Source organism: Phasianus colchicus, chromosome 11, assembly GCF_987193195.1.
Source record: "Phasianus colchicus chromosome 11, bPhaCol1.hap1.1, whole genome shotgun sequence".
Classification (NCBI taxonomy): Eukaryota; Metazoa; Chordata; class Aves; order Galliformes; family Phasianidae; genus Phasianus; species Phasianus colchicus.
The window spans coordinates 9,964,165-9,992,127 of record NC_143446.1 but is presented as its reverse complement, the minus strand read 5'-3'; the positions used below and the strand labels follow the sequence as shown (position 1 = coordinate 9,992,127).

At 61.9% G+C, this 27,963-nt stretch overlaps 1 protein-coding gene across 1 annotated transcript; it reads right to left on the bottom strand.

Moving 5' to 3' along the window:
- COL7A1 (collagen type VII alpha 1 chain) lies at window positions 1-27,769 on the bottom strand. The gene is made up of 119 exons (XM_090148540.1): window positions 27,749-27,769; window positions 24,218-24,310; window positions 23,344-23,425; window positions 22,940-23,120; window positions 22,696-22,855; window positions 22,534-22,627; window positions 22,274-22,432; window positions 22,021-22,184; window positions 21,819-21,948; window positions 21,621-21,740; window positions 21,251-21,400; window positions 21,044-21,160; window positions 20,820-20,969; window positions 20,583-20,711; window positions 20,353-20,499; window positions 20,138-20,263; window positions 19,924-20,067; window positions 19,716-19,841; window positions 19,496-19,642; window positions 19,291-19,419; window positions 19,078-19,224; window positions 18,877-18,996; window positions 18,648-18,794; window positions 18,436-18,572; window positions 18,233-18,359; window positions 18,012-18,155; window positions 17,741-17,901; window positions 17,603-17,644; window positions 17,450-17,476; window positions 17,307-17,351; window positions 17,037-17,129; window positions 16,845-16,916; window positions 16,436-16,471; window positions 16,311-16,364; window positions 16,102-16,170; window positions 15,898-16,011; window positions 15,629-15,655; window positions 15,477-15,530; window positions 15,335-15,397; window positions 15,187-15,246; window positions 15,072-15,107; window positions 14,896-14,940; window positions 14,679-14,714; window positions 14,547-14,591; window positions 14,416-14,451; window positions 14,311-14,346; window positions 14,190-14,222; window positions 13,948-14,019; window positions 13,777-13,836; window positions 13,656-13,691; window positions 13,476-13,556; window positions 13,322-13,357; window positions 13,207-13,251; window positions 13,039-13,110; window positions 12,893-12,937; window positions 12,777-12,803; window positions 12,664-12,705; window positions 12,498-12,578; window positions 12,381-12,416; window positions 12,267-12,302; window positions 12,110-12,190; window positions 11,949-11,984; window positions 11,696-11,767; window positions 11,485-11,529; window positions 11,269-11,304; window positions 11,126-11,161; window positions 10,933-11,037; window positions 10,809-10,844; window positions 10,646-10,681; window positions 10,458-10,496; window positions 10,320-10,355; window positions 10,071-10,202; window positions 9,676-9,885; window positions 9,558-9,593; window positions 9,400-9,444; window positions 9,159-9,230; window positions 8,953-8,997; window positions 8,634-8,696; window positions 8,192-8,236; window positions 7,868-7,903; window positions 7,662-7,697; window positions 7,432-7,476; window positions 7,193-7,225; window positions 7,021-7,083; window positions 6,900-6,935; window positions 6,712-6,792; window positions 6,557-6,625; window positions 6,431-6,466; window positions 6,310-6,351; window positions 6,169-6,213; window positions 6,021-6,065; window positions 5,909-5,944; window positions 5,769-5,828; window positions 5,548-5,673; window positions 5,388-5,459; window positions 5,208-5,243; window positions 4,901-4,960; window positions 4,746-4,790; window positions 4,640-4,675; window positions 4,520-4,555; window positions 4,384-4,440; window positions 4,170-4,241; window positions 3,909-3,980; window positions 3,793-3,828; window positions 3,636-3,716; window positions 3,507-3,560; window positions 3,321-3,374; window positions 3,182-3,244; window positions 3,026-3,088; window positions 2,760-2,876; window positions 2,504-2,581; window positions 2,379-2,432; window positions 2,173-2,221; window positions 2,045-2,092; window positions 1,762-1,851; window positions 1,453-1,548; window positions 1,193-1,312; window positions 796-975; window positions 1-717 (listed from the first exon to the last, which is right to left on the bottom strand). Exons 1-119 carry the CDS (start codon window positions 27,767-27,769, stop codon window positions 680-682), a joined length of 8,946 nt encoding a protein of 2,981 aa, XP_090004666.1. The 3' UTR covers window positions 1-679.
- Window positions 27,770-27,963: the final 194 nt, after the last annotated feature.

The following is a 27,963-nucleotide window of genomic DNA, read 5'->3' as shown; positions in this document are numbered from 1 at the left end:
ATGAGCACATCTTTAATACCGTGTCCCACCCCTGCATTGGTACACATATACATTCGCTGTATACAGATATACACAGAGCAGCAGTGCGTCTAGGCTGCGCAGGAGCCAGCGTCACCTTCCTGATGAGCAGGAACCGCCTCTAACATAGCACCATCCTCAGGGTCTCCCTGGTGTGTCCCAGTTTCCAGGCAGAGGTGTGAGCCGGAGGGCAGTACATGGACAAAGCCTCCCTCCCTCCTGCAGTTCTCTGCCAAACCATTGCACCCCAAAAGGGAAACCGGGTCCCAGGTGGGGTGAAGGTGAAATTCATTCAAATGGAGGTTGCGTGGTTGCATGCTGGGAGCCCAAGAGGGTGATGAGGGCAGCCCACAGCCTCGGGGATTTGAGGTGTTGGGTTTGGGGAAGGGGCCAAACTGTGCCCACTCCCAGCTCTGGCAGCCAAAAAAGGAACATGGGGCCAAGAGCTATCCCATTGGCAGCAAATAAGTTAAAAATCAAACCAACACAACAAAGAGAGCTCTGGTTTGGAAAGCAGATAAAAGGCATATGGGGAGGTTGTGTTCCCATTTGATAGAAATTTCACCTTTAACGGGCGATAGAACCAATGTAAAGGGAAAAACCCATGAGCAACAAGAAGAGACGTCAGAAATAGCACCATGTTCCTGCAGGGATCACCACGCTACGCCTCTGGCCGCCGTCCTTCCCTGCTGCCAGCACCTGTGGGGGGAGGCGAGGTGGCACCAAGCACGGCACCAGGTGCGAGGGTGCCAGAGCTGATAGCTGTGCTGTGCCCACCTGTCCCCACGCGCTGCCTGCAGCGGAGCTCACACTCCTCCTGGCTGCCAAAGCGGTTGAGATTGCCCTGGCAGCCGCTGTAGACGAAGGGCCGGCACTCGGCGGCTCTTTGGTTGTAGTACCAGCGCAGTGTGTACCGCTGGCAGCCCCCCTCCTCCATGGGCTGCTTGCAGGGCTCAGCTGCAGGGACAAAGCGCAATGATGAGGGCACAACATGGACCAGCATCTCTCATCCAGGAGCAGAGGGAACCCAATGCCTGAGCAAACCATGTGCTTCCAGAGTGCCCACCCCAGGCATAGGCTCGGTGCACTGGGTTCCCAGCAGAACAATGGCAGCCCCTGCACCAGGGGGTCACCTGTGCCATGCCTGGTGCCCCATGGGGCACAGGGAGCTCACCGTCCTCTGCGAGCTGCTCCGAGCTGTCTGCATCCAGAGCTGTGTCATAGTCCTCCTGCTCTCCATACATGCTCTCGTATTCCAGGTCATTGGTGTCAACGACAACACGCCTGTCCTGCCCTGCAGACAACACTGGCAGTGAATGCAGCACCGTTGGGCTATCCCATGGCCTTTGGGCATCCCTGGGTACCTGTCAGCACAGGGCTTGCAATACACAGATAGGGGATAAAAGGAACAAAATGCACAGGGACAGCACTCACCTTCCTCCTCCTCTGCATGCGACACTTTAAGCACAGGGACGACGTGAGCACTAAGATCTGGGAATGGCTCAGTGGGTGGGTAATGGGGGAAGTGATCTGGGAGGGAAGAACAGCAGACATGGGAAACCCCAGTGCAGGTGCAGAGCAGCCCAGAACTGCCCAGGGAGGGGATACTAGGGATGCCCCATTCCCTGTAGGCTCAGAAGTGCCCTGGGAGCACAGTGCAACTGCTGCCAGGGAGGTGGCACTGCCAGGCTCAGGGAGGCTGTGCTCCAATGCACCTGGCTGCAGCTCCACACTCTCCATCACCTGTTTGGCTGTGCTCCTTCTCTTGGCGGACACTTCTCCCTCCTCCATGGGCAGACTGAAGGATGCTCCTGGGCCGAGTCCCCCATCCTCCTTGGAGACAAAGCATCCAGTTGTGCTGGGACCCTGTACCCCATCCCACCCACTGCTGCACCCCACATCCCAGCAGGAGTTGGACTCAATGATCCTCTTGGGTCCCTTCCAACTCAGGATATTCTATGACCCTACAGCCCCACTGAATGCTGCGAGCTGGGCAAGGGCATGGGGAGAGGAACAGAGACACAACCTGAGTGCTCACGGGAATCCAAGCGCCGTGAGAGCTGCCCTCCACACGCTGTAGGAGAGATGGGGTGGAGGTGAGTGAGGAGCTTTGTGGAGCATCCCCCAAACCCAGGGCGGCTGTGAGGTGCTCACCACAGTGCTGGCTCATCTCCTGCCTGACGAAGGCGCGGATCTCCTCTTCCTGCCCAGTGGTGGAGCAAAGAATGCACAATTAGAGACAGGAAAAAGCTTTCCCCAGGTTCAGAGCAGAGTCTGGAGTTGGGTATGTTCCATAAGCAGCAGTGGGATGGATGCAGTGCCCCTTCCCACCTGTTGGCCCCATGCTGACAGCCCCTTACCGTCATGCCTGGATCCCCCTTCTCCCCACGGAGTCCCTCAGCACCAGGACTGCCCTAGGAACAAACAGAGTGGGGCTGGGAGCTGTACGACTGGGTCTGCTCTGGGCAGGGCTGGGCTCACCCACCTGCTCTCCTCGTTCACCAGGGATACCAGGCACACCGCGGGCCCCCATCACTGCCTGCCCGGGGGGGCCTCTCTCCCCCTGTAAAGAACATGGGCACATCCCATCTGGCTCCAGCCCAGCCTCATGACAGGGGTCCCAAACCCCTGCTCCTAACTCTCCCTGAGCAGGGGGACACAGGAAGGCCCCCAAAGCCATGGAGCTGGGACACTGCTCCTGATACCACCAATCCTTGGCCTCCTGGGGGACAGAGACTCACCTTCTGGCCCTGCATGCCCTCAGGACCTCGTGGACCAACACTGCCTGGGGGGCCAGGGGGGCCGGGAGCACCATCACTGCCCCGGGGGCCAGGGGTACCGATCATGCCTGGTGCACCCTATGATGGAGCAGAGGGTCAGGATGGGGACATCCACATACCTACAGCCCAGAGTAGGCACTTTTGGGAGCTTCAGTGCCCTTTGGACAAGGCTTGATCCCAGTACAAGCAATGCAGTGTGACTTATGCAGCCCCTTCTCACAGCTCACCCGATCTCCTTTCTCCCCCTGGTCTCCTTTGGCTCCCTGCTGCCCATCGAAGCCGCGGTCACCCTGTGGAGAGGAAGGTGCAGGCATCAAGAGTTCAAGAGGAGCAGCCCTGAGGGACCATTTCTGAGGTCTCAGCACAGCCTCCCACTGCCCTACCTTGGGTCCCATGAGACCCTCCTTCCCAGGGACGCCGGGTGCTCCAGACAACCCCAATTCTCCCTGGAGGATGAAAGAGACATCTATGAAACCCTGGATGCCCATCCTCCTTGCAGCACGGTGCTGGCACGGTGCTTACCGGCTCACCCTTCCTTCCTGGCAGCCCCGAGCGCCCCGGCAGCCCTGGCTCTCCCTGCAGGAGCAAAGCAGGGGTCAGTCCTCAGCCCTGCACCTCCCTCAGGCACGAGGGGGGACTCTGTGACCAGGATCTGTGTGAACCTATTGCAGGGCTAAGATCCTGGCTACAGGATGGTCATCCCCTCACCTTCTCACCCTTGTCCCCATCGAGGCCACAGGCGCCTTTCATGCCCCGCTCACCCTGCAGGGACAAAGGGAGTCAGAGCCCAGCAAAGCCAGCGTGTGTCCTGGCCCTGGAGCACAGGGGATGACCCACCTTGGGGCCACGCAAGCCCAATGGCCCCATGTCCCCCTTCTCTCCTCGTGCTCCAGCAATGCCATCCCGGCCAGGCAAGCCCTGCAGGAAGCACACAGCATGATGAGGACCACTCCTGCCCCACAGTGGGGTGACATACTGAGACACAGTTCCTCACCGGCTCGCCGGGCTCCCCCGGCACACCAACTTCTCCCTGGTAAAGACAAAGATGTGGGTGAGGGCTGGTGGGCAGCAAGAGGACCCCACCGTGGTACAGGGTGCCCAGCTCCTTACCTTCTGCCCGCCAGGGCCACGTGCCCCAGGGAAGCCTGCGGAGCCCTTCTCGCCTGGTTCACCCCTTGCACCCTGCAATCACAGCCCCAGATCAGCACTGGGCAGGAGGAAGAGCTCTGGCCAATGCAAGGCCACACACTGCCAGGATGTCCAGCACTGTGCCAGAGGCATGGATGCACATGGGGCACAAGAATGCTGCCATGCTCTTAGGTCCCTCTAGCCGTCACCAAGCATTCCCCAGCCCTGCCCCCCTTCTCATACCTTCTCACCAGGCATTCCCTGCTCCCCCTTGTCCCCTTTGTCCCCTTCGGAGCCCTTTAGACCACGGTCTCCCTGCAAAGGGGAGAACAGAAGGATGGGATCAGGGGTCATTGGGGTGGGGAGGAAAGAGCTCCTGTCCGGGCAGGGACATGGGGGTCTATGGGGTGGATGTGCCTCCTGAGACAGGGTCCCCCAGCAGACCCCCAGCTCTTACCGGCTCCCCCTTGCTGCCTCTCGCCCCAGCAGGCCCTTCCACCACAATGGTATCACCCTGCATGCAGGAGAGAGGTGCGTGTGAGCTGGGGCTGTGAACAGCACTGCCACCCCCTGCCCCAGCCCTGGGGTCTCACCTTGTCTCCTTTGGGCCCGACGGCCCCGACATCTCCCTGCAAGGAGGGCACAGTGAGATGTTGCAGGGAGGAGCACTCCCCTCCCTCCCTGGCTCCCCAGCCCCAAAAGAGGTCCCTTACCTTGTCCCCACGCTCCCCTCGGTTCCCAGGCAAGCCCTGAGGGAAAGAGGAGAATGCTGGTTTGGGGGGGCCCACTTAGGGGGATGGTGAGCTGATTGGTACATACCATTGGCCCACGGTCGCCTGCCAGCCCTGGGCGCCCATCTTCACCCTGAAAACAAGAAGGGAGGTGTGAGGAGTGGGTCTGGGGGACACCCCTCGTGTTGGGGACATGGGAGTGCCATAGTGGTGTGGGCAGGGGGATTTTGTGGTACTAGGTACCCGTGGTCCTGGGTCTCCACGTTCACCTCTGGCTCCTGGCAGCCCAGCCCCTGGGTCACCCTGTTGGGGGGAACACAAGAGTTTGTTCTCCTGTGCAGTTCACCTCAGCAGGCAGCAGTTCCCGTGGCCCCAGCTGTGTCCCCCCACCATGCACATCCCATGCCCCCTGCACTGCCCCAAGTGCACAGAGCAGGCTGCCAGGTGCCATCACCCAGAGTGGGCTCAGCATCAGCCAAGAGGGAGCAGCAGCACCCCACAAGAGGAGTAGCCCCACACCTCTGTGCCATAGCACTGTCCTCAGTCCTACCTTGTCACCCTTCAGCCCCGAGGCCCCTTGTATGCCCTAAAGGAAAGGAGAGGGGTGAATGAACGATGGGAGACCTGTGCCAGGTGCTCTGACTGGTGACCCCATCAGCCCGCAATGAGCCAGCACAGGACCAGGGAGGGATCCTGCACCCACCCTGGGATGCTGCAGCCCCATACTCACCGCTGGCCCTGGGGGCCCTTGGGGTCCGGGTGGCCCTGCGGCACCATCTCTCCCAGGGAAGCCAATTGCACCCTGGGGGGCACACAACGGTGTCAGGGCTCAGGGCAGGGAATGGAGCCACCGAGCCCTCACTGATACTGCCCGAGCCCACTGCCATTACCCGCTCTCCAGGGGCTCCTGGTGGGCCAGGCTGCCCGCTCTCCCCTCTCAGACCTGGCTGTCCCGGTGCCCCAGCGATGCCCACTAATCCCGGGGGTCCAGGAGGTCCTGGCAAACCGATGTCGCCCTGCAGCAAGGAGGAAAGAGACATGGCCCAGGGAAACAGCCTCCTCAGAGGCAGATGGGGAGCAGACATAGGACCAGGGATAAGGCAGGGCTTACCTTCAAACCTGGAGGCCCATCCTGTCCTGGTGGTCCCCGCACACCGACACCTGGAGTGCCCTGTGTGGTGTCAGAGAGCATGGGGACAGTCACCCCTGGGAGCACAGGGGTGGCAGAGCACTTGGGGTGGGGATTCTCACCTTTTCCCCCTTGACTCCAGATGATCCCTTGGCTCCCTGCAAAGACACAGAGCCATCAGGGCACAGGGTAAGGATGTGATCCCATCAGCTCCCCTCCACATCCTCTACTCACATCTTCGCCGGGGTCTCCAGGCTCCCCAGCTCCTCCAGGCTCCCCCTGGCAGGAGGACAGAAGCAAAGAGCAGGGGTGGGTGACAGGTGGGGGGAGTGGGGATGGCTGGAACTCAAGAGAGCCTGATACTCTCATGACACCTCCTCACCTTCTCACCCTTGGGGCCGGGCAAACCTCGGGCACCTTTGGAGCCCTAGGGAGGAAGAGCAGTGTTGGGGATGAGAGAGAATTGCTGGGGTCTGGCTCAGCCCAGGGATACACAGGGATGGGTTTATAGGCACTAACTCACAGGTTCACCCAGCAGCACGCCCTCCAGCAGCGCCGGCTCACCCTGCAGCAACACAGGGTCAGGTACAGACCTTTGCCAGCTATGGGGAGGGTCTCCCCAACATGCACACCCCATTCCTTACCTTCTCGCCCTTGGCACCAGGAGGGCCAGCGATGCCCTGGGGCAGAGGGGAGAGAGGCAGCAGTCAGTGGGGCTGTGGTCATCTGCTAGCCCTGGTGAGCAGGGGAAGCTGCAAGGAAGCACTCACCTGCCCCGGCGCTCCCGCATCCCCTGGCTCCCCTTTGGGGCCAGTAGGGCCTGATGGTCCTGGCACACCCTGGCACAAAGCACAAGGCCCTCAGCCCCAGCTCTGCAGCTTGTGCTGAGCCCCCAGCCCCAGTGCGATGGCACTGGCTGTCATACCAACTTCCCAGGCATCCCTGGTTCGCCATCCTTCCCTGGCACACCATCTCGCCCAGGCACACCTGGCTTGCCACTCTCCCCCTGCAGAATGTGAGAGCAGAGCTGAGGCTATGCACATCCCACAGCCAGGCAGCCACGGGGTTGACATGCCCCAAGGCTGAGGGCAGCTCAGTAGGGCACATGCTCACCACTTGTCCTGGCAGCCCAGGAGCACCTGGTGGGCCCTGTGATGGACAAACGACTAGAAATCAACCCACAGTCGAAGCAGTGGGAAGGGCTGCTCCTAAGGACTGGGTTGGGGGTACCTACCACCAGACCAGGGGGTCCTGGAGGGCCAGGCAGTCCCATGCTTCCCTGGGGACCAGGCAATCCCTGCAAGGGGAACAGGGGGGTCAGAGAGGAGATGCCATGCTGGCACATCTTTCTGGGACAGCAGGAGCTCAGCTGTCCCCAGGCAGGGGTTGGTTCTGGGGAGGCTCACCCGGATGCCAGCACCAGGTTCCCCTGGATCACCCTGTGGGGACAGAACCCATGTCAGCCTCGCTGATCCATTTCCCTGCCACAACCATCACAGCTGTGTCCCTATGTCCCCTGAGCACTGAGTGCCTCTAGGAGGGGCCAGACCCCAAGTTCTCCCTGCAGCCCACAGTGGCATCACTTTCCGGCACCAGACCAAACATGGAGATGAGGAAGGTGGTGATGATAATGGCAATGACGTACCTTCATCCCAGATGGACCCTGGCTCCCTGGTGGGCCAGCAGCACCCTGCAAGGGGACATTACATTCAGCACAATGCCCACTGGTGGCACACCAATATGGGGTGGGAGGAGGTACCAGGACAGTGCCATCCCACAACTATCAACCCCACTCATGGCGGGGCAGGGCACTGCCACTGCCCCAAGTCCCCTTTGCAGGGCAGTGCCCTGCACGTGACACAGGGGTCTCCTTACCGGAGGTCCTGGTGGCCCTGGCTCTCCCTGATTGCCCTGGGAAGGAGGGAGAGATGTGGTCAGGATGTCCCTGCTGCACAGGGGCTCTGGGAAGCACCCATGCCATGCAAGGACGAGCCTGGCCAGCTCCAAGCAGGATGCGCCATGCCTAGCACACACCAAGCAGGAGCCAGGGGGACAGTGACATGCTGGGGACAGACACCTACCGGGCGGCCCAGCACACCGGGGAAACCTGGCAAGCCCTGCAAAGAAGCACATTATAGCCAGCAGGGGAGCGGGACCACAACACCACTAAGCAGCCCCACCTGCACATAAAGCTCCCTGGGGGATGAGCACAGTGTCACCATGCAGTACCCACCCAGGGGTACTTACTGAGGGGCCGGGGGGCCCTCTAAAGCCCTGTGGGCCCTGTGTAGGAGGGAAGGATGCAAACAACATGTGAATGCTCCAATGGGGTTGGTGGTGACTGCTGTGCGACCATGGGATCTGCCCACCCCTCCCAGCTCTCAGCCCCCTGCAGCCACACTCACCGGCTTCCCCTCGGGGCCAGCCAGACCCCTCTCTCCTGGGAGGCCCTGGAGCAAGAGATGGAGAGGGTGAAGACAATAGTGGTGATGAGAATGGAGATGGGGATGATAGGGACAGTGACTGAGATGGAGACAATGGGTTTGGTTGATGGAGATTGTGATGAGGATGGAGATGGAGACAGTGGGAGCGACAGAGACCATAATGGGGTTGGAGAACATGATGAGGATGGAGATGGAGTCCATGGGAGTGGAGAATGTCATGGGGATGGAGATGGAGTCCATGGGGGTGATGGAGAACATGATGGAGATGGAGACCATTGGGGTGGTGGAAAACATGATGGAGATGGAGGTGGAAACCACAGGGGTGATGCACGATGTGACAGAGGTGGAGATGACAAGGATGATGGAGGGGGGGATGAGAATGGAGGTTTGGTGCCATACTCACTGGAGAGCCATCCCTGCCCTTCTCGCCAGGCTCTCCTCGCTCACCCCGTGAGCCGCCTTCACCCTGATGTGGAGAGAAGTACAGAGTTGTAGGACCTGTGCTACAGGCAGGGATGTCCCTGTCCTCCACATGCCCTCACATCCCGCTTGCACCCAGAGAGGGATGTCCCCAGCTGTGCCCCTGCCCAGGGCTTCGTTCTGTGGGGTCACCCTGCTGGCAGCACACGAAGAGAGGAGAGCAGAGACCGATGCTGAGCCCAGAAAGGGAGTGTGAGGAACAGAGAAGCAGAGGAGCCACAGGAGACTTACTACACTCAGACCTTATCTCCTTTGGGTCCTCGCTCGCCCTCGGCACCAGGCTCACCCTGCAGGAAGGAGGGAGATACCATCAGACCTACATGCTGCAGTTTGGGATGCTCACCCACTCTCCCAGCTCATTGCAGCTGGCAATTATCACATCATTCCTCCTCAAAGAACTCAGATTCTGGTTCCATCGCTGCCCTGCTCCTTTCTCCTGGACACGCACCTTCACTCCCTTAAGTCCGGGGGGACCACGCTCGCCTGGGAAGCCCATCAGGCTGCCCTCCATTGCGTCTGCCTGCGGGCACAGCATGGTCAGGTCTGGCATCCAGGGGACCCCAGGGAAGTCCCCCAGTGGCACAACCCTTTCTAAACCTCCGTGCCAGAGGACCAGACATGAACACCCATCCCTGGAGGCATCTGCTGGCACCTCCTGGGGACAGTGCCCAGCAGTATCCACCACCTACCTTGGGCCCTGGAGGTCCTGGGGGGCCTGGCAAGCCGTCTCTGCCCTGGTGAGAAGGAAAACAGATGGAGCATACCCATAATGTTCAGTCCATGGGGCATACCCAAGGCTTATGGAGGGCAGAGGGACAGAGGGGACTGTGTTTCCATTACAGCTCACCTGCTCACCCCGGTCGCCCTTCTCACCCCGATCACCCTGCAGAAAGGAGGTGGGGGAGCTCAGGAAGCTGTCCCCAAGCCCGGAAGCCATGTCCCCCTCCCTATAGCCCCACACTCACCTTCTCACCAGGTCGCCCAGCCTCCCCCAGCTCACCAGCCCGGCCAGGCACCCCTGGGATGCCTGGCTTGCCTGGCTCCCCCGGCTGCCCTGGTGGCCCCTCCAGGCCCCGCTCACCCACAGCCCGGCCTGCAGGGCCCTGAGGACCAGGGGCACCTTGGTCCCCTTTGTCACCTTTGGGTCCTCGCTCACCAGGGAAGCCTAAGGAACCCTGCAAAAAAGCATACCAGGCTGTGGGGTGGACACTTCAAAATGCAGGGAGCTGCAAGCCCCCATAGAGCATCCTAGGGCTGGGGAGATTCAGCAGGGCTCAGGTCTCAGAACCAGGTGGGCAGGGGGAAGATGGCAATGAGTCTGAGCTGAGAAGTGGCCGCCCTGGAGCACCACAGTGCTCACCTCCCGGCCTGGAGGACCCCTCTCCCCTGGCTCCCCCCGGCTGCCCTTCTGCCCCCGCAGCCGTTCGGACACGGGCAGAAAGGAGTCTGAGCTCCCATCATAGGCACCCGTCAGCTCTTTCAGAGATGAGATCTGGAAGGGAGAAAAGAGGCAGCGATCAGCAGGCATGCACTCCAGTCCCAGTGCCCCATCCCTCATCCCTCTGGTCTCTCACCACCACCTGGTCTCATACCCATGCCCACCCCATACCTTGATGCCAAGGGCTTCCAGGCTACGTTCGATGTTCTACAATAAAAGGACATGAGAAAGGAAGCTTATTGTGCTGCTTCTACCACTGGGGCTCTGGGGACCTCCAAGGCTGATGTCCCAGCCCAGCGGGGAACTCACCACTGCAGTCCCAGGGTCTCCGCTGACGCCAGGCCGCCCCTAAGTTTGCAGAGCAAGAGGGAATGGGATGTGCCATGGGTGAGGTGAGCAGCACTGCTGCTGCACTAATAGGTTTCAGAGTGAAGGCCACAGGGCACTGCCTGGGAGAGGCTGTGGTTCTCCCACGGTGCTCAGTGCTGGATACTCACCGGCTCCCCTCGTGGTCCTGGCTCCCCTGGGTCCCCCTGACATACAGCAAAGAGTCAGGGGGAGCCGGGCCAGGCTGCCCAGCCACAGGGTCCCTGAAGGACTCACCCCCTCTAGCATGGATACCCCCCAGACTTTTGTCACAGAGGGCTGGAGGACACCTACCTTTGGTCCAGTGATCCCACGGAGGCCGGGTGAGCCCTGGAAGGTACAGATGGGACACAGTGGCACCCATGGACATGGGGCCTCAAGTGAACCATGGGGCAACTAGAGTTTGAGGACAACAAACCTGGCCTGGGGGGCCAACCTGCCCTGGGACACCAGGGACACCAGGGGGGCCAGGGAGGCCAGGCATGCCTCTGTCCCCCTGCTCGCCCTTGGCACCGCTGTGGCCCTGCCGAGAGAGTAGTGTCACCCCCAGTGACTGAGCGCTGTCCCAGCTTGTCCCCAGTGGGGACAACCCACTGCACAGGGCTACTCACATCTCTGCCAGGGGCTCCGGCATCACCTTTGTCTCCCTAACAAGGAGGAGGAAAAAAAAAAAGACTCAGTATGATGCTGTCCCCAGTATGATGCACACCAAGAGGTGACACCAATGGGGACCGTACAGGGCTCTGCTCCTCACCTTTCTCCCATCTTCTCCTGGCGTCCCGTCTTCTCCCTAGGGATGGAGGTTATGAATTGGCACCCACAGCACAAGCAATGGACAGGACAGGGGCAGTCCCAAGGGCATGGGATGGGGATCCTGTGCCACATGCCCCCCTCGCCTCTGCCAATTTGGGGCTGCCAGCTCTCAGGGTCCCCAGGCACGCCCCAAATCCAAACCCTGTGCTCTACTCACATTCTTGCCATTTAGGCCAGGTTTGCCATCATCACCAGGTTTTCCCTGGGAGGAAGGAAAGGCAGTGAGAGGAGCCCCCAGAACAGGCAGTCATGGGGTCCCAGCTCCTACTGATGTCCCCTAGGAGAGCTGGGACCAAGTGCAGAGGCACAGTGCAGAAAATGTCCCTGCAGCAGGACATGTCCCCATGGCACACAGGGCTGTTACTCACAGGGATACCAGGTGGTCCCAGTGGTCCTATTGTGCCAGGCGGTCCCTGCTCCCCCCGCAGTCCAGGCAGCCCCTGCAGGGACAGGAGAAGTGGGGAGGCACAGGGCAGCAGCAGAACACAGCCTCTGCTATGAGCACAGCCAGGCATGGTGGCATGGCATGGGATGGGGGACAGTGACCAAGGGGCACGGAACAGGAGCGTCATGTCCCCAGAAAGAGAAGAATGCACACCCAGACTCCCAGAAGATACTCACATCTCGGCCAGGGTCCCCCTGCTTCCCTGGGTCCCCCTATAGATGAAGAAAAGGTGAGCATCCCATGAGAATCTCCAGTGGATGTGCAGTGGGATGACTCTGCCTCACCTCCGCCTTCATCCCCTGTTCCCATTTCCAGTGCCACCCCAGACCACGCTCACCCTCAGTCCGGTGGGTCCCGGGGGGCCAGGTTTCCCCTCCAGCCCATTGCGGCCATCCAGCCCCGGTGGGCCACGTTCCCCCTGGAACAGAGCACTGCATGAGGACTGGGGCTGCACGGAGGGGCAGGGAGTGGTGGGCAGCCCCCATCCCCCTCACCTTCTCTCCAGGCAAGCCTCGGTCCCCAGGGTCACCCTATGAGAAGAGGATGGAGTAAGCACTGTTCCATCCCCAAGTGGGGCTGAGCATGGGAAGGGGGAAAGGAGCACTCACCCGTGCACCGGGGGGGCCGCGGGGGCCTTCAGTGCCCTGCAAGAGATACATGACAATGGTGGTCACAACCCCAGGGCCCAATGTGGCTCTCCAGGCCATCACTCACCCCACACTTACACTCAATCCCGGCAGTCCGGGGGGGCCACTCTCACCCTTGGCCCCCTTCGCTCCATCCTCGCCCGGATCCCCAGCATCCCCCTGGCAGGGATGGCACAGTGGTCAGAGGCACTGCAACGCTGCAGTCTCACAGCAAAGCATCACATCATCACCTCGTGGCTGTTACCTTCTCACCCTTCTCTCCTGCTCCTCCAAGCCCCACATCCACCTGTGGAGCAGAGAGGGGACATCAGAGCGGGCACAAACCTGCTGGCAGGGAAGGGGGAGGGTACAGCTTACAGCTCGTCCTGGGAGTCCAGGAGGGCCCTGAAAGAAAAGAGACCGAATTTGTTAATGGGATCTGGTGTGTACTGGGGAGGGGATGCAGATCTGGCTCCTGGGTGGGTGTCACTCACCGGCTCCCCGCGGTCACCTTTGGTGCCAGGTGTTCCAGGAATGCCCTGTGGAGAGGGATGAGTGAGAAGGGGGATGGGGTACCCAGGAGATGGGGTTACCCATGGGGTAAGGAGGTACCCATGGGCAGTCATGTGATGGCACTCACATTTCTGCCTTCAGGACCTGGGTCTCCAAGGTCGCCTTTCTCTCCAGGGGGGCCGCGGTACCCAGGCAGCCCCTGGTTGGGGGGCATGGGGAGATGTGTGTTACCCTGGGCCACTCAGGGCCACCAGGGTCTCCCCTGGCCCAGGGCCCCCACCAGCCTTGCACTTACCCGTGGACCCCTGTCTCCAGGTTTGCCAGGCACGCCTGCTTCACCCTGAGGGATAGATGGGGTGAGTGGACTGGGGAGCAGCATAGGGGCAGTGGTCCACGAGGTTCCCACTTACCGGGGTGCCTTCATCACCCTTCTCTCCACGCTCACCCTATAGCACAGGTCAGGGGACAAGAGAACAAGTCACCAGTGTCCCTCTGTGCTGCTCCCCATTTCTTGGGGCCTCAGCATCCTCATAGTATCTTCCACTGCTCCCAGCCCCACACTACCTCCTTGCCACGCTGCCCTGGTTGTCCTGGTGCACCCACTCTGCCTGGCTCACCCTTCTCGCCTGGCTCCCCCACATCACCCTGGGGGGAGAAAGAGGGAGACCAGGGGGAGTAGGGCTCAGTAACCCATGATGGATGGACACATGGACAAAGGAGTGAAGCCTCCTGCAGTGCTGTTACCTTGGGGCCGCTCCTGCCAGTGAGGCCGGTGATGCCCTGGGAAGTGCGGAAGGACAGTGTGTGTTAATGGAGACCTGGGCATGAGATCAGAGCCCAGCTCCATGCATTTATGTGCACTCACCCGCTCGCCCTGCTCGCCTTTGGGGCCAACTGGTCCTGGGATGCTCAGGCCAGGGACACCCTAAAGACAAAGGGAAGCAGCTTGGAACAGTGGGACCAGCACCAAGGCACAGCAAGGAGAGCCCAGATGGGCTGCGTGCCCCAGCACCTGCCCAGCCACAGAGGTACTCACGCGGGCACCCCTCTCCCCTACATCACCCTTGGGGCCAGGAGGCCCCTCTGGTCCTGGAAATCCTCTGTCACCCTGGAGCAGATGAAAATGGCACCATTAGCCCCCCCAGATTCTCCCTTCCCCATGCTGCAGCTGAGGATCAGCATGGGCATCCCCACGGTGCCAGCATCCAGCACCACTGTGCCATGCCCCTGTCCCAGCTGTGCCATGGGGACACTACCAAAGGTCAGGGACAAGGCTACCTTCTCTCCTCTGACACTGGCCACGCTGGGAGCCTGGGGACAAAGCAGCAGGGACAGTGTTGGGTGCAGTCACCACTTCTCGCACCAGGAATGGGGTGGGCTGCCAGGCAGCAGCACTTACCGGCTGGCCAGGTTCACCGGGTGCTCCTACATCACCCTGCAGACACATGGGGTCAGTGCCATCCCCTCCCCACAGCCCCAGTCCCAGTCCCTGCTTCTCCCTCACCTTCTCGCCCCGTGGCCCAGCTGGTCCGGGTACTCCCTGGTGCAGAGAGAAGATACTCAGAGGTTGGCGGTGCCTGGGGACATGTGCTTGTGTCACAGCCACCCCACAGTGCTCTGGGTGCCCATGCTCACCTCTCTGCCCGATGGCCCTGGCCGTCCTGGAGCTCCTGTCTCGCCCTAGAGGATGAGAGGAAGAGGAAGGGGAAGGGGAAGGGGAAGGTGCTCCTAGGAAGGGCATGACCATGGCCATGGGTGCCCACTTACCTTCTCACCCTCGGGGCCAGGTGCACCACGTTCTCCCTACAGAGTGAAGCAAGCAGAGGAGCATCTCAGGCAGCCACCCTCCCACCCCCAGGACCCTGTGGTGAGCCCATGGTCCCACTCAAGACCCCCAGTCACCTCCCAGGGGCACAATACCACGTGGACCCCAGGGCCACCAGGGGCCATCAAAGTGCCCAACCACACACCACCACCACCTCACCTTCTGGCCCGTCTCCCCCAGCTCGCCTGGTGCCCCGCGCTCTCCCTGGTGCAGGAGAAAGACAGATGGTGTTGGTGGCTGGCACAGGGGGGTGGCACAGCACCCACATCTCTTTTCTCCCCACAGAGGAGCTGGGGGATTGAGGTGCATCATGAGAGCATCCCCTCACCACTCACCTTCCTGCCTTGCTCTCCCGGAGGTCCCCGTGGGCCCTGAAGAGGAGGGCAGAGAGACGTCATCTCCCAAGCAGGGTTAACGCTCTGCCCACCCTGCCTTGTCCACAACACTCACCCGCTCTCCAGGGTCCCCTGCACGGCCAGGTGGCCCTGGGAATCCCTCCTCACCGTCGCCCTGCGAGGTGAAGAAGCCAACAGTATGCCCATGAACTGGAGCTATCTGTCCCCATCACAGAACCACGGGGGTCCTGGCTCCCTCTTACCTTCTCACCCTTGGGGCCGGGAGTACCAGCAAGTCCCCGTGGGCCGGGCTCCCCAGGTGGACCCTGGAAGAGATTGGCAAGGGCACAGCTCAGCCTCTGGGGGGACTCACAGCCCTGCTCCCCCCCTGAGCCCAGCACTCACCGGGGGGCCCGGCTCCCCTCGAGGCACTGCCCCATCGACCAGTCCAGGGGGACCCTGTGGAAAGAGGGCTGAGTTCCTGCATGGCAGCCCCATAGCTCAGCCGTTTCCAGTGCCCTGGGAGGCAGAGGTACCAGGCAAACATGGTCACTTACCCTCTCCCCTCGATCACCCTTCTCCCCCTGCAAGGTAAAAGAGAGCAGGTAAGGGCGGGGCTGGATTCTATTCATGCCCCACTCTCCCCCCAAATGATCCCCATATGATGGAGGCAGAGCACATCATGTATCATGCTCATTATAAGGATGGATGATGTGGGGGTCACAGACAATGAATACAACCATGCAGAACCAGGAGCTCTGCATGGGAAGCAGCTTCAAGGTGCCAGCTGTCCCTCCAACCCCACACAGCACCAGCTGAAACATACCTTCACAGAGTCTCCTGCAGGTCCTGGTGGCCCCATTGGCCCAAGGGGACCCGGAGGACCTGGGTCACCAAAGGGACCTCGTGGGCCAGGGTTGCCGGGGGGGCCAGTGCTACCCTGGAAGAAAGAGATGCTGTATGAGCATGGGATGCTGCATGGGCAGGGAGTACTGGTGGACACCCCCAGCATGCACAGCCCCATCTATACCGGTGTGCCTGGCTCCCCTTTCCGTCCTGGCAACCCCTGACCTCCATCCACGATCACTCTGGGCTCTCCCTGAATGAGGGGAAAAGTAATTAAAAAAAAAAAAAAGAAAATCAGTGCCACCATGTTCCCTGCCATGACTCTCCCCAGTGCCAAGCTTAGGAGGCAGAAGGGATAAGGTGTCCACCTGTAGCCCTCTGCCCAGCACCTACCGGCTCGCCTTTTTCCCCCTTCAAGCCAGGATGCCCCGCTGTTCCCCGTGGCCCCTGGAAATGAATAAGAGTGAGAAGGGGGCCCTTGGGGGCATGGGGCTTGGGAGAAGGGGGGTCATACTCACAGGATCCCCTCGGGGGCCAGGAATGCCCTGGTTTCCCTGGAAAACAGCAGAACAAAAGCTGAAAGCATAGTCCCTGCCAGCCAGGGAAGCAGGGATGGGATGACAGCATGGCATGGCAAGGAAAGGCACGGCACAGGTTGAGATGGGATAGCATGGGTTGGGATGGGATGGGATGGGATGGGATGGGATGGGATGGGATGGGATGGGATGGGATGGGATGGGATGGGATGGCATGGGATGGGATGGCATGGAGACAGCAATGATGCCACCAACAAGGGAGGCCACCCTAGCACAGGGAACGGATAGGAAGAGAGCTTAGGGAGCAGGCAAGGTAGGCTGATGGATGGATAGAGCCCAATGGTCGAGGCTTGATAAGCACCAGCAAACCCATGGGTACATGCACACTCACCGGCTGGCCAGGGGACCCAGGGTTCCCGGGGGGGCCAGGAAGCCCTGGCCGCCCATCAGCTCCAGGGAAGCCCTGCAGGAGAGAGGAACATCACAGCAGGGCCATACTCCTCCCAGGTCCCCCCTCTCCTGTCATGGCTGGGAGGTCCCTGTGCCTGGGACTCCAAGATGTGCAGATACAGGGGGCACTCACCCTGTCCCCCTTCTTGCCCAGCTGCTCAACGCTCTCTCCTGGTGGCCCTCGTGGTCCCACAGGTCCTGGAGGGCCAGGCAGTCCATGGCGGCCCTGAGACAGCAAAGAAGACAGACTCGGTGGCAGGCTAAGGGATGTTACCTCCATCCACCACTGTGGTAAGGGCTGTATGGATCCCTTCCCCAGCACCCACTCAGCAGGAGGACAAAGGGACACAGGGGCTGTAGCACTGTTCCCCATTTCCCCCCACACTACCCATCAGGACTTTACCGGTTCTCCAGGGGGGCCTGGCTGCCCCACACGCCCCTGTGGCCCCTGCAGAGACAAAGCCAGCCATCAGCATTCACTGAGGACTGCTGCAAGTATGGCAGCCCTGCCATAACCCACAGCTCTAGGGGGTCTCAAACACTTACTGCCACGCCAGGGTCTCCCTTCTCTCCCTGCAAGGGGACAGAGAGAAGAGCTGAGAGGCTGCACCCCACTGCAGCAGCTGCCCCCAGCTCAGCCCCACACCGTGGGCAAGGTGGGGAACTCACACTGAGACCCCATGCCACAGGAATACTCACCTTGGGGCACTGCACAGTGCAGGGCTTTGGCTCCGGCTCTGGCTGGTGAGACAAGAGGAGGACATGTAAGTGTGAGAGAGGAAGACCTTGGCTCCATGGGGTCTGCTCCCCAGCCCTGGGCAGCCCCCGGTCTCTCACCCTGGTGGAGATGATGGTACAGAGGTCATCAGTGAGCTCTCCCTCCAATTCTGACAGGGCACCACGGTTGCGGAAGACGAAGCGTGGGTCCTCACCACTGACCATGCGCCGGAGCTGCTCCTGGTCCGCCCCCTCCAAGCCCACTGCCAGCACTCGTACCCCTGCACCAACAGCACCTTCAGTACCTGGCTGGAGTGCTCAGGGGGACCTCATCCCACAAGGACATAATCCCATGAGGACCCCATCCCACAGGGACCCTATCCAACCTCACCCGCTGCCTTGGCATCCCTGGCAGCAGTGATGGCATCATCCCCAGAGGGGCCATCGGCCAGCACCACCAGCACCGCCGGCACACCGGGCCGCCGTCCTGCGCCAGGGCTCAGCAGGTAGGTCCTAGCAAAGGTGATGGCTGCCCCTGGAGGGAGGATAAAAGGATGGGGGGGTCAGCAAGATCCCACTGGCCACTGGCCCAGCCCTAACACATCCCCTCACCAATGGCATTGCCGCTGGGCTCCTCGTAGCGCATGGTGCGAATTTGCTCCAGCACGGTGGGCAGCTCGCTGGAGCGGTTGAGGAGCAGCCAGGGCAGGCTGCGGTAGCTGTACGTGGCCAGGCCCACCTGCGAGGGCAAGGGACAGAGGTTGGCATTGTCATCCCTCTGTCCCATGCCCCCTGACACCATGTAAGCCTCATACCTGGGTGCCATCGGGGCCCAGGCGGCCAAGAGCGGTGACAGTGTTGGAGAGGAGTGTGCGGACAGTGTCAGCACCCGAAGAGCTGTCACGTGTGCCATGCACCAAGAAGACAATATCCCCTCGGGCGTCCCTGCAGACTGTGAGGGAAGGGGCAAGGTGGAGCAGAAACATCAGCACCCCATCCCCTCTGACACCCATCCCAACCTGCATACCTGGTCGCTCGCTGATGGAGCTCTCAGCACCAGGTGTGCTCCCCAGAAGCGGGCGGATGGTGAAGGTGTAGCGCTGGCCCAAGCGCAGCCCAGGGACCTGTAGGGAGCTGGCAGTGCCCGGCACCACGCGCCGTGCCTCGCCGCCCGCTGCACCCATAGTCAGGGGGACAGGGACAGTGAAACCCCTGGGGATAGCTGCCCTCTACCCAGGGACAAGTGTCCAGCTTACCTGCAGGGGGGGTCCAGGACAGGACGTATTCAGAAGCACCAGGGACAGGGGTCCAGGACAATGTCACGGAGTCTCTCTGCACCTCTGTCACTCGCAGGCTGGTGGCATGACTCGAAGAGGCTGCTGAAAGGAAATAGGGTGCTCCAGCCCACGGGGCAGCTCCTCCATCCCAACCTCCCTACAGCACCACACATCCCTTACCAGTGGCAGTGGTGACGGCGACTGGCGTGCTCTCCCGGCTGCCCACCATGCTGGTGATGCTGATGTGGTAGCGCCGGCCTGGCTCCAGCCCTCCCAGGTCATAGGAGCTGGCGGTAGCTGGAAGCTGCTGGCTGCGCTGGGGACCACCTGGTGGAAACAGAGAGGTGAGGGGCCGTGGGCTGCCATGGGAAAACAAGGCTTGGGCACACTCACCCTCAGCTGGGCGCCAGACCAGGCGGTACCCGCTGCTGCCAGACACCGGCACCCATGCGAGGCGCAGGCGATGCTCCGAGGCCTCCATCACCTGCAAGTTGCTAACAGGGGGCACTGGGGCCGCCTCCGCTGTGGGGGATACGGGCAGGCATTAGGGCACAGGTGTCCACTCCTCCCGTGTGCTGTCCCCTAGCCTCATGCTCACGGGTGGTAACGATGATGGACACAGGGTTGCCCTCATGGTTGCCTATGAGCGCTGTGACCTTCACAGTGTAGGAGACACCTCCCTCCAGGTCGGGGATGTCAAAGGAGCTGATGTGGCCGGGAACGTGCTGGCTCTTCTCCGAGCCCCCTGCCGAGGGCAACACATCAGCCCTGGTGCCACCATCATTACTGTCCCCACCCTTGTCCCCATCCTGTGCTACCGTCCCGACGGCTCCACACCACACGGTAAGCTGTGGCTCCTGGCACACCGACCCATGTGACACGGGCAACATTGCTCCTGGATGACTGCACCTCCAGCCGGGATACTGTCCCCACCTGCTCAGCTGCTGTGACACAGGGAGAACCACCGTCACCTGCAGCCAGGGCACCTGGCATCAGCTGGTAGCAACAGGCAAGGGCACACCTCACCTGTCCTCCCCATGGTGGTGACAGGAGGACCCTCGCGGCCATCCATGATGGCTGAGACACCAATGGCATAGACGGTGCCAGCTCGCAGCCCCTCGATGGTGTAGGCAGTAGGGTTGGCAGGGAGGAAGCGGGACTGCTCCTGACCTGGGAGAGAGAGTTGAGATGGGAAGAGCTCCCATGGCACCACCAAATCACCTTCAAGCCCTGCACTCACCATCGCTGGCCCTCCATGTCAGCCGGTACCCCCCGGCTCCTGGTAGCCCCCTCCATGTGACCCGCAGCTGGTTGGGGCCGGCCTCCGTCACCCGTAGCTCCGAGACACTGCCCACTGGTGGGAACTCTGCATGCCCAATGGCACCAGGACGTCAGCATGGGGACACCCCAAGTGACCACTGCAAGCCCAGGCTGGGGCTAACCATGCACACTTACTGACGTGGATGCTGAGTGCAGCAGCACTGCCCTCCCGGCTGCCCACGAGGGCTGAGACGCGCACCAGGTAGGTGACACCTTCCCTCAGGTCACCCAGCTCCAGCACTGTCTGCGTGCCTGGGATGCGCCTCGTCCTCTCAGTGCCATCTGCAGGAAGCAGGGTGCCACGGACCCTCAGTGCCACGGGAGGTGCCAAGCGATGGCACCGTGGCCCCATCCCGCTGGCTCACCCTGGGTATTGCGCACTGTCACTTTGTACTCAGTGGCACCGGGGACGCCGGTCCAGCCCAGCCGCACCCTCCTGCCCAAATCCTCGATGAGACGGAGATCCGACACCGCACCCACTGGTACCTCCACACCTGCAGGGTGGCACTGCTGTAACTTTCTCCAAAGCTAGGACCAGCAAGCCAGAGGTCCCGTGGCTCCATTGCAGTGATGCCATGCATCATGTCTTGGTCTGGGCTCACCTGTCTGGAAGGTGGTGACGGGGGTGGCCACCTCCCCACCTTCATACAGTGTGTACAGAGTGATGCGGTACTCAGTGCCTGGCTGCAGCCCTGTCAGCTGATAGGTGCTGGCACTGCTGGGCAGCGACACTGTCCTGGGAGTCTCCAGCCCTGTGGGAATGGCAATGTCAAAAGGGGTTGCTGCTGGCCCCATTCATGTCTGGGACCAGGTGCAGTGAGCCCACCTGTAGCTCTTTTCCACTCCAGGCGGTAGCCACGGGCCTCACGGATGGCAGTCCAGAGCACCTGAATGGATGTGGGGCTCAGGATGTTGGTCCGCAGCGTCTGCTCCGTGCCTGCCTCTGCAAAAGGGACCCATAGGCTGTGCCATCCCATCTCCTTGTCCCACCACAGGTGATGCCCCTGCACGGGGACAGCTGCATGGTGCTTACGTGTCCGCGCAGTGAGGCTGGCAGTGGCTGCAGGCTGCTGCGCATAGCGTGCCCGCAGCGTCACCACGTACTCGGTGTTGGGGCGCAGGTTGCTGAGTGTGGCCGACAGTGCACCAGCCCCCAGGCTCCTCTCCTCACTCTGGGGCATTCCTGGGGGGGACACGAAGGGGCGAGGGCAGGTGTGTGGCAGGGAAGGGGTGTGCACAGCTCCCTGCCCCGGGGATGCCAGGCGGTGCCAGGGGTGGGGAGCGTGGGGTGAGGCTGGGACGGGGGCCAGGGCAGCGCCCAGGGACAGGGAGGGGCCGCCAGGTGCTGCAGCACGCGCAGCTACCCCAAATAGGTGCCTGTGGGGCACGGCATGTCCCCTCACCTGGCACGGCGTAGCTGAGGATGTAGCCCTGGGGTGGCTCGGGGCCGGGCTGCCAGGACAGCCTCAGGAAGGTCGGCCCAGCCTCGACCACGTGGAAATGCTGCACGCCGCCACGACTCTCTGGGGACAGCAAGGGGACAAATGAGGGCCACGTGCTGCCAGCACCTACCCACATTCCCCATCCCCACATGTACTCACGGGTGCGTGCCCGCGCAGACACCGACTCACTGACGCTGTTGGCATACTGAGCGATGACAGTCACCAGGTACTCCGTCCCTGCACGCAGCCCCCGCAGCACAGTGCTTGTCTCCCGCGGACCCACACTCACCTGGGAGAGAGCAGTGTCACCCCGATGCCGGTGGGCACCAGGCACCCCAAGTGGGCACAGGGCAGCGCTCACCTCCTGTCGCTCAGCTGCCAGCGGCTGCCCCAGCCCCGTCAGTGGGACACGCTGCACCCTATAGCCGGTGACGGGACCGCTGGCTGGGCTCCAGCGGATGCGCAGCACATCGGGGCCGTGCTCCAGGACCTCCAGGTTGGAGGGACCAGCATGGCCTGCTCCATCTGTGGGGGGACGTGGGGCTGTCAGCTCCGGGGTGCATGGGGAGAAGGCATTAAGGCAGCTCCCATGCCCTCTTTTGAAGGTCTCCTACCAGGGGTGCGTAGCGTGCCCCCTGAGCTTGTGCACACCCTGCGTGTCATCAGTGGCACCAGTGTCCCCAGCAGCTTGAAGTCACCCACATAGAAGAAGAAGGAGTCAGTAGGCAGTGAGGCCACGCGGATCAACTCCTGGCGGTCGGCATTCTTGATCCCTGAAGGGGACAGGAATGGTGGGTGAGGGCAGAGCCCAGCCCCAGGGGAGCCCATTACTCAGGGGTATGGATACCAATGGGCACACCATAGATCTGCTCACCCACAGCAAAGACCTTGATGCCCTGGCTCTTCAACCTCAGTGCCGGCTGCTCAGCATCATCCTGGGACTTGCCATCCGTGATGAGGATGCAGATCTGCAGAGCCGTGAGCCTCAGCCCCATGGACCTCTGGGACGTCCCAAATGCCACTCCCCACCCCATACCTTTGGGACTCCGGGCCGGAGCTGTGTGGGACCAAAGAAGTTGTCAGAGACGTAGCGCAGCCCAGCGCCGGTCCGTGTGTTGCCGCCCTTGTAGCTCAGCTGCTGGATGGCCCTCAGGATGCCTGTGCCATTGGTGTGCTGGGAGAAGCCAAACTCCACCCTGGGGACATCAGGACACATGGGGACACATAATTTCCCAGCCCCACAGTTCCATAGCCCCGCATGCCCCATCCCCAGGGCTCACCGTGGATCATCGCTGTACTGCACCACGGCGAAGCGCACCGCCTTCTCACCCACCACGTGCACGAAGGGTGACACCAGGTCTTCCACGAAGGTGCGGATGGCACGGAAGTTGTTCCGGCCGATGCTGGACGAGCCATCCACCAGGAAGGCGATGTCAGCCTCCAGCACGTTCTCGCACACCACTATGGGACAGCACTGGTTGGGACCCACATCAGCCCCCGGTGCCCTGTGGCACAGGACCCCCAGACCTGTCCCTTCTCCTTGAGCTCATGTCGCATCGGTGCCCACTCCCATAGGGATCCCCGTGCTCAAGCTCAAGTTTGGGGTGCTGCAGTGGGGAGGAGCAGCAGAGCCCCTCTCACCTCGCTGTAGGCCCTATAATGATACCCAGCACTCAGCACCCACCTTGGCTCCTCTTCTGTGCGGCAGCAGCCTGGGGGGCCAGAAGCAGGGCGAGGAGTAGGAGCCACCCACTCATTGTGGGGCCCTGCAGGACAGCAGGAGAGGATGCTGCAGCCACCACCCTGTGCCAACCCCATGCCTCTGGGCACGGTGGTGATGGATGCGTTGGGCAGAAGCAATAAAAAGGAGTGAAATGCCATAACATCAAAATGAAAAAGTAAACACAGATAACCCACAGAGCTGCCCACTGCAGGATGTGGGCATGGCTGGGCTGCACCACAGTGGTACCCATGCATTTGGGTTCCCTGCCCCAGGCTGTGTCCAGAGTACTGCACTGGGTCTGAGAAAACAGAGCTAGGTGGAAAGTCCCAATGCAGAGAGCCACTGCCCAGCACCCAACTCCACTCGGTCCCTCCACATCGCACCCAGCCCGGCTGATGCCCAGTGCCCAGGACAGGAGGGCAGTACAGGAGGCTGCCAGCCTGCATGCCGGCTGCGCCCCCCACAGATCTGTACTGCTGTCTCCTCCTGCCCTACACGCAGTGGGATGGCACGAGTGAGGGCTCCAGGAAGAGCACGATCCCGTGGGGACGGGGAGGGCAGCAGCTTCCCACGAGCACCCGTCCGGCGCCACTTCCCGCACTCGGGCGCGGAGCTGCGGGGGGGATCCGGCCCCGTGCCCGGACACAGCACCCCGCCCGCCCCGTGTGCCAGCCCCAGTACGGCCCGGCCGAGTCCAAAGCGAAGGCGGTGACCCACGGATGCCCGAGCGCGGCGGCGTGGGAACCCCCCCGCCTCCCCGCCTCCCTCCGCTGTCTCCCACCCGGGCTGAGAGCACGGGGGGGCCGCTCACGGAGCGCGCGGCTTCGCCACCCACCTCGTCCCGCGTGGGGCCACCCCGAGCCGAGCCGTGCCGAGCCGAGCCGTGCCGAGCCGTGCCGTGCCCAGGCGGCCCCCGGCGCTCCCGCCCCTTTAATCAGGGCGGCCCGGAGCTCGGCGGTGCCGCCGCCGGGGGTTAGTGCCGCGGCTCCCGCCCTGTCCCGCCTCCCCCCCCCATTCCCCACCCCAAAGGGCTTTTCCCACTCGCTCCCATGGGAGGGCGGGATCAGGGCAGGAAGGTGCGTTTTTTCCCGCTCTTCACCCCAAAATGTCCCGGGAAGGAGAGAGAAGAGCCCTCCACTCCGGGACTGGGACCGGGTCAAACCCCCGGGAGGTTTTCTCCGCGAGTTCCAAAAGAGGCCTCAGTGCCGAGCCAAAAGGGTCCCCTGAGCCATGGAGCCTTTTCCTTCCAGCGTCTCCATCCCTGCTGGTGCTAGGACGGTTCCTGTGCCTCCATGGGGTGGGGGGCAGCGGCTGTGGGATCCCTCCTGTCCTGAGCACCACCTCTTGGTGCCAAGTGTGGAGGAAGCGGTGACTGAGAACTGTCCAAAGACAGAGAACTGCAGCTGGGGTGACTGCAGGAGAGGATGCTCAGGTGGTGAGCTGGGGGACACCTGGGTGCCTCCCACCTACGGTAGGGCCATGTGTGGTCCATCAGGGTGCCCCATCCTCCAGCCTGCTTGTTCCCATTGGATTGATCCATGCTGATGGGTACCAGCATGTCCCATGCCACCTCCCTGTTTCCCAGCACCCTGTGTAGCTGTACCCTTGTGGCCTCATGTGAGGACAGCAGCCTAGAGTCTCCCCTCTGAGTGCCAGCATGGTTCCAGGGGCATCTTCCCGTGGGCACCAGGGAGGTGGCGAGGGGTCATCTCGCATCTAGGGGCTGGGGCAGGGCCACCTGCAAGCAGGGGTGCTTGGGGCAGCTGCAGGCAGCTTTCCCAGGAGCGCGCTGTTCTGAGCAGGGGAGGAGTGGAGGTGCCCCTCTTCTCTTACAGGCAACATGAGCAGATCATCCCAATCCTCTCTGCAGCCAACCCTTGTGAGGCCCCTAAATCTGCTTCAGAGGTCACCATGGCCACAGGTGTCCTCCAACTGCCCCACGGCCGTGGGCCTGACCCCAGGTCAGGGCCGTCCACAAGCCCTCCTCCCACCACAGTTTGCTTAATGAAGGCAAGATGGCCTGTCCCAATTAGACAGGGGCTTCATTAATCAGAGAGTGGAGGGGTCTGCCAAGGGTTCTGCCGCTGGCCCTGGGCCCGGCGCTGGCGGAGCAGCTCAGGGTCACCGGTGCACGGGCAGAGCAGGGCACACAGTGATGCTCTGCAACCACCCTGGGCCCGGCAGCATAGCCAAACCTGGCAAGGGGCAGTGGCCATGGGGAAAGCCCTGCAGTAGCATCCCTATGCAGGGTATGCAGGGAACCCTAAAATCTGCAAGCCCCGCTCTGCAGCACGAGGGACTGCTGGTGCTTCCAGGCTCCCCCGCATACCAGGACTGGGGAAAGAATCTGCGCCTGCGGAGGGGGAGCACCAGGTGTGCGTGAGTCACACTGTGGGGGGAGCGGCAGCCCTATTCCCACCAGAGAACCCCACTGCAGGCATTCCCTCAACCCCAAGCTTCAATTTCTACTCTTCCATCCACCCTTTGTCCCTGGCAGCCCCAGACCCATTCCCTGCAATGACAGCCTCCCCAATCCCACTGGAACATCCTCAAAGCTGCTGTCTGTCCTTTCTCAACCCACAAGGGCCAGCAGCCAGTGCTGGTTCCTGCAGTCTACGCCTGGGGTTCCCCGTCTCCTGGCTGGGCTGGCCCCAAGGGAGCACGTGGTCCTCCTGATGGCATTGATCAAAGCGTGCAAACCTGATCCTGACCCTAACTCTAACCCTTCTCTTAGCCCCAGCCCCTCGCCCTGCTGAGCACAGGCACACGCAAAGCACCGGGGCTGAGCCTCTCCCTGCCCTGCGCGTGCCTGGCAGACGCCCTCACCGCCGGCTTAATGGGAAGGGAGGGAAAAGCTGCTTTCTGCAGCCTGGGGTGCAGTTCCAACCCCGCATCATGCCGAGCAGTGAGTCACGAGGCACAGCTGGAGCGGAGCTTTGGGCTACAGATCTGCACTGCTTTGCTCCGGAGCGCTGCCATTAGCTCCGCTGTGCTATGAGCGGGAGCAGCGGAGCCTGGATGGGATTCCGGATGGGATTCCTTTGCAGTCTGGCAGCAAAACCTGTGCATGTGCGCATGCATGCAGTGTGGCGGCTCTCGCTCCTTCCCTACAGCAAGGGATGCGCAAGCTGCGGAGATCCCTGCCTGGCATCTCCAGCAAGGGCAGGCAGAGAGGGAGGGGGCGGCTTCCACTCCATCATGAGCTGGTGGAGATTCGGCCCTGCCACTGGGCTGAGTGCACGGGGCTGGGACAGCTGGGGGCTGGTGCTACGCGGGGAGGAGGGACTGGGGGGGCCGCCCGCAGCGGGGCCGGTTGGGACAAGCTCCAGGAATGTCTCCCATCAGCAGCCGCCGCCGGCTGTCCCGGCAAAGCTTGGCATGGCTGCTGCGTGCCGGGGGGGCACCTCGTGGCACCCCATGTCACAAAACCACGGCGCAGCAGAGCAAAACCTCAGGCAGAAAGCCTTTCTCTGCCCAGAGGGATGCTCTCGCTGCTGGTTCGTAGCCATCCCAGCACTCTAGAATCGAGAAGCCTCAGTCAGGCTCTGGGACAACAGAGGGGGACAGGAGGGAGGGGCTGTAGTGCCCCAGCTACAAGGGACCACCCATACAGCTGGGTTCATCCTGCAGAAATTCAGCTCCATGGTCCTGAGCACGGGCTGCTCCCAGCTCCACTTCCAGCCCCGTTGCCCCCACCCACAGCAGGATATGGCTGTGCAGAGGGAACCCAGCTTGCTCGTGGGGATGGACGGAAGCACAAGGGATGGGGAGCAGCAAAGCTACCCCTGCATTCTACATGGGGTTGGTGCTGCTTTTCCCCATCCTCACCCCCTGGGTCCTGGCACAAGTCTCTATCTGCTGCTGCTTTGCAGCAGCAAAGCACCCGCCCTGGGGGCACATCGGTACAGCTGCAATCACTGAGCTCCCTGCCCTGCCCGCGGGCTCTGCAGGCACACACCGGGGTGATCTGGTGCACAGCCTTATAGGGCTCTGAGGGTTTGTTCCTCCTTCAGATAACAGCTGCTTGGGACCAGCGCTGCAGGTATGTAAGAGAGGTTGCTCAGCTCAGCTGTCCCAGCCCTACACCCCTGCATCCCCTTCTCTGGTACAGGACTCCCTTATTTCCAGCCTGGGCTGCAAATTCCAGCGCCAGGAGGTTGGGGTGGTTGCTCAATGCTTCCTCCCTGCCTCTATTACAGTGTTTCACAACCCACATCCACACCCCACCCCTCTAGAAGGGACATGTGGTTCCAGGGGAGTTCTGGCAGTGCTCATGCAGAGTCCCCATCGCACAGGGGTGTTTGAGAAGATGTCCCTAAGCACATCTCGGGTCAAGGCACAGAAGTAACAGCACACACCGCTTTACCTGCAGGATGATGTTATGCATCCATACTGCTTACACCAGTTAGCAACACCGGGTTCCCAGCAGCACCTCCGTTTAAAGCTGCCTGCAGCATGCATGGTGTATGGGAAGGATAAAACTCCGGGCAGCGCTCTGCTGGGACATCCCATGGCTGAGGAACGGAGGCTGCAGAGGGATGGGAGCAGCCCTGTTGTGGACACAGAGATCTGTGTTGCAGA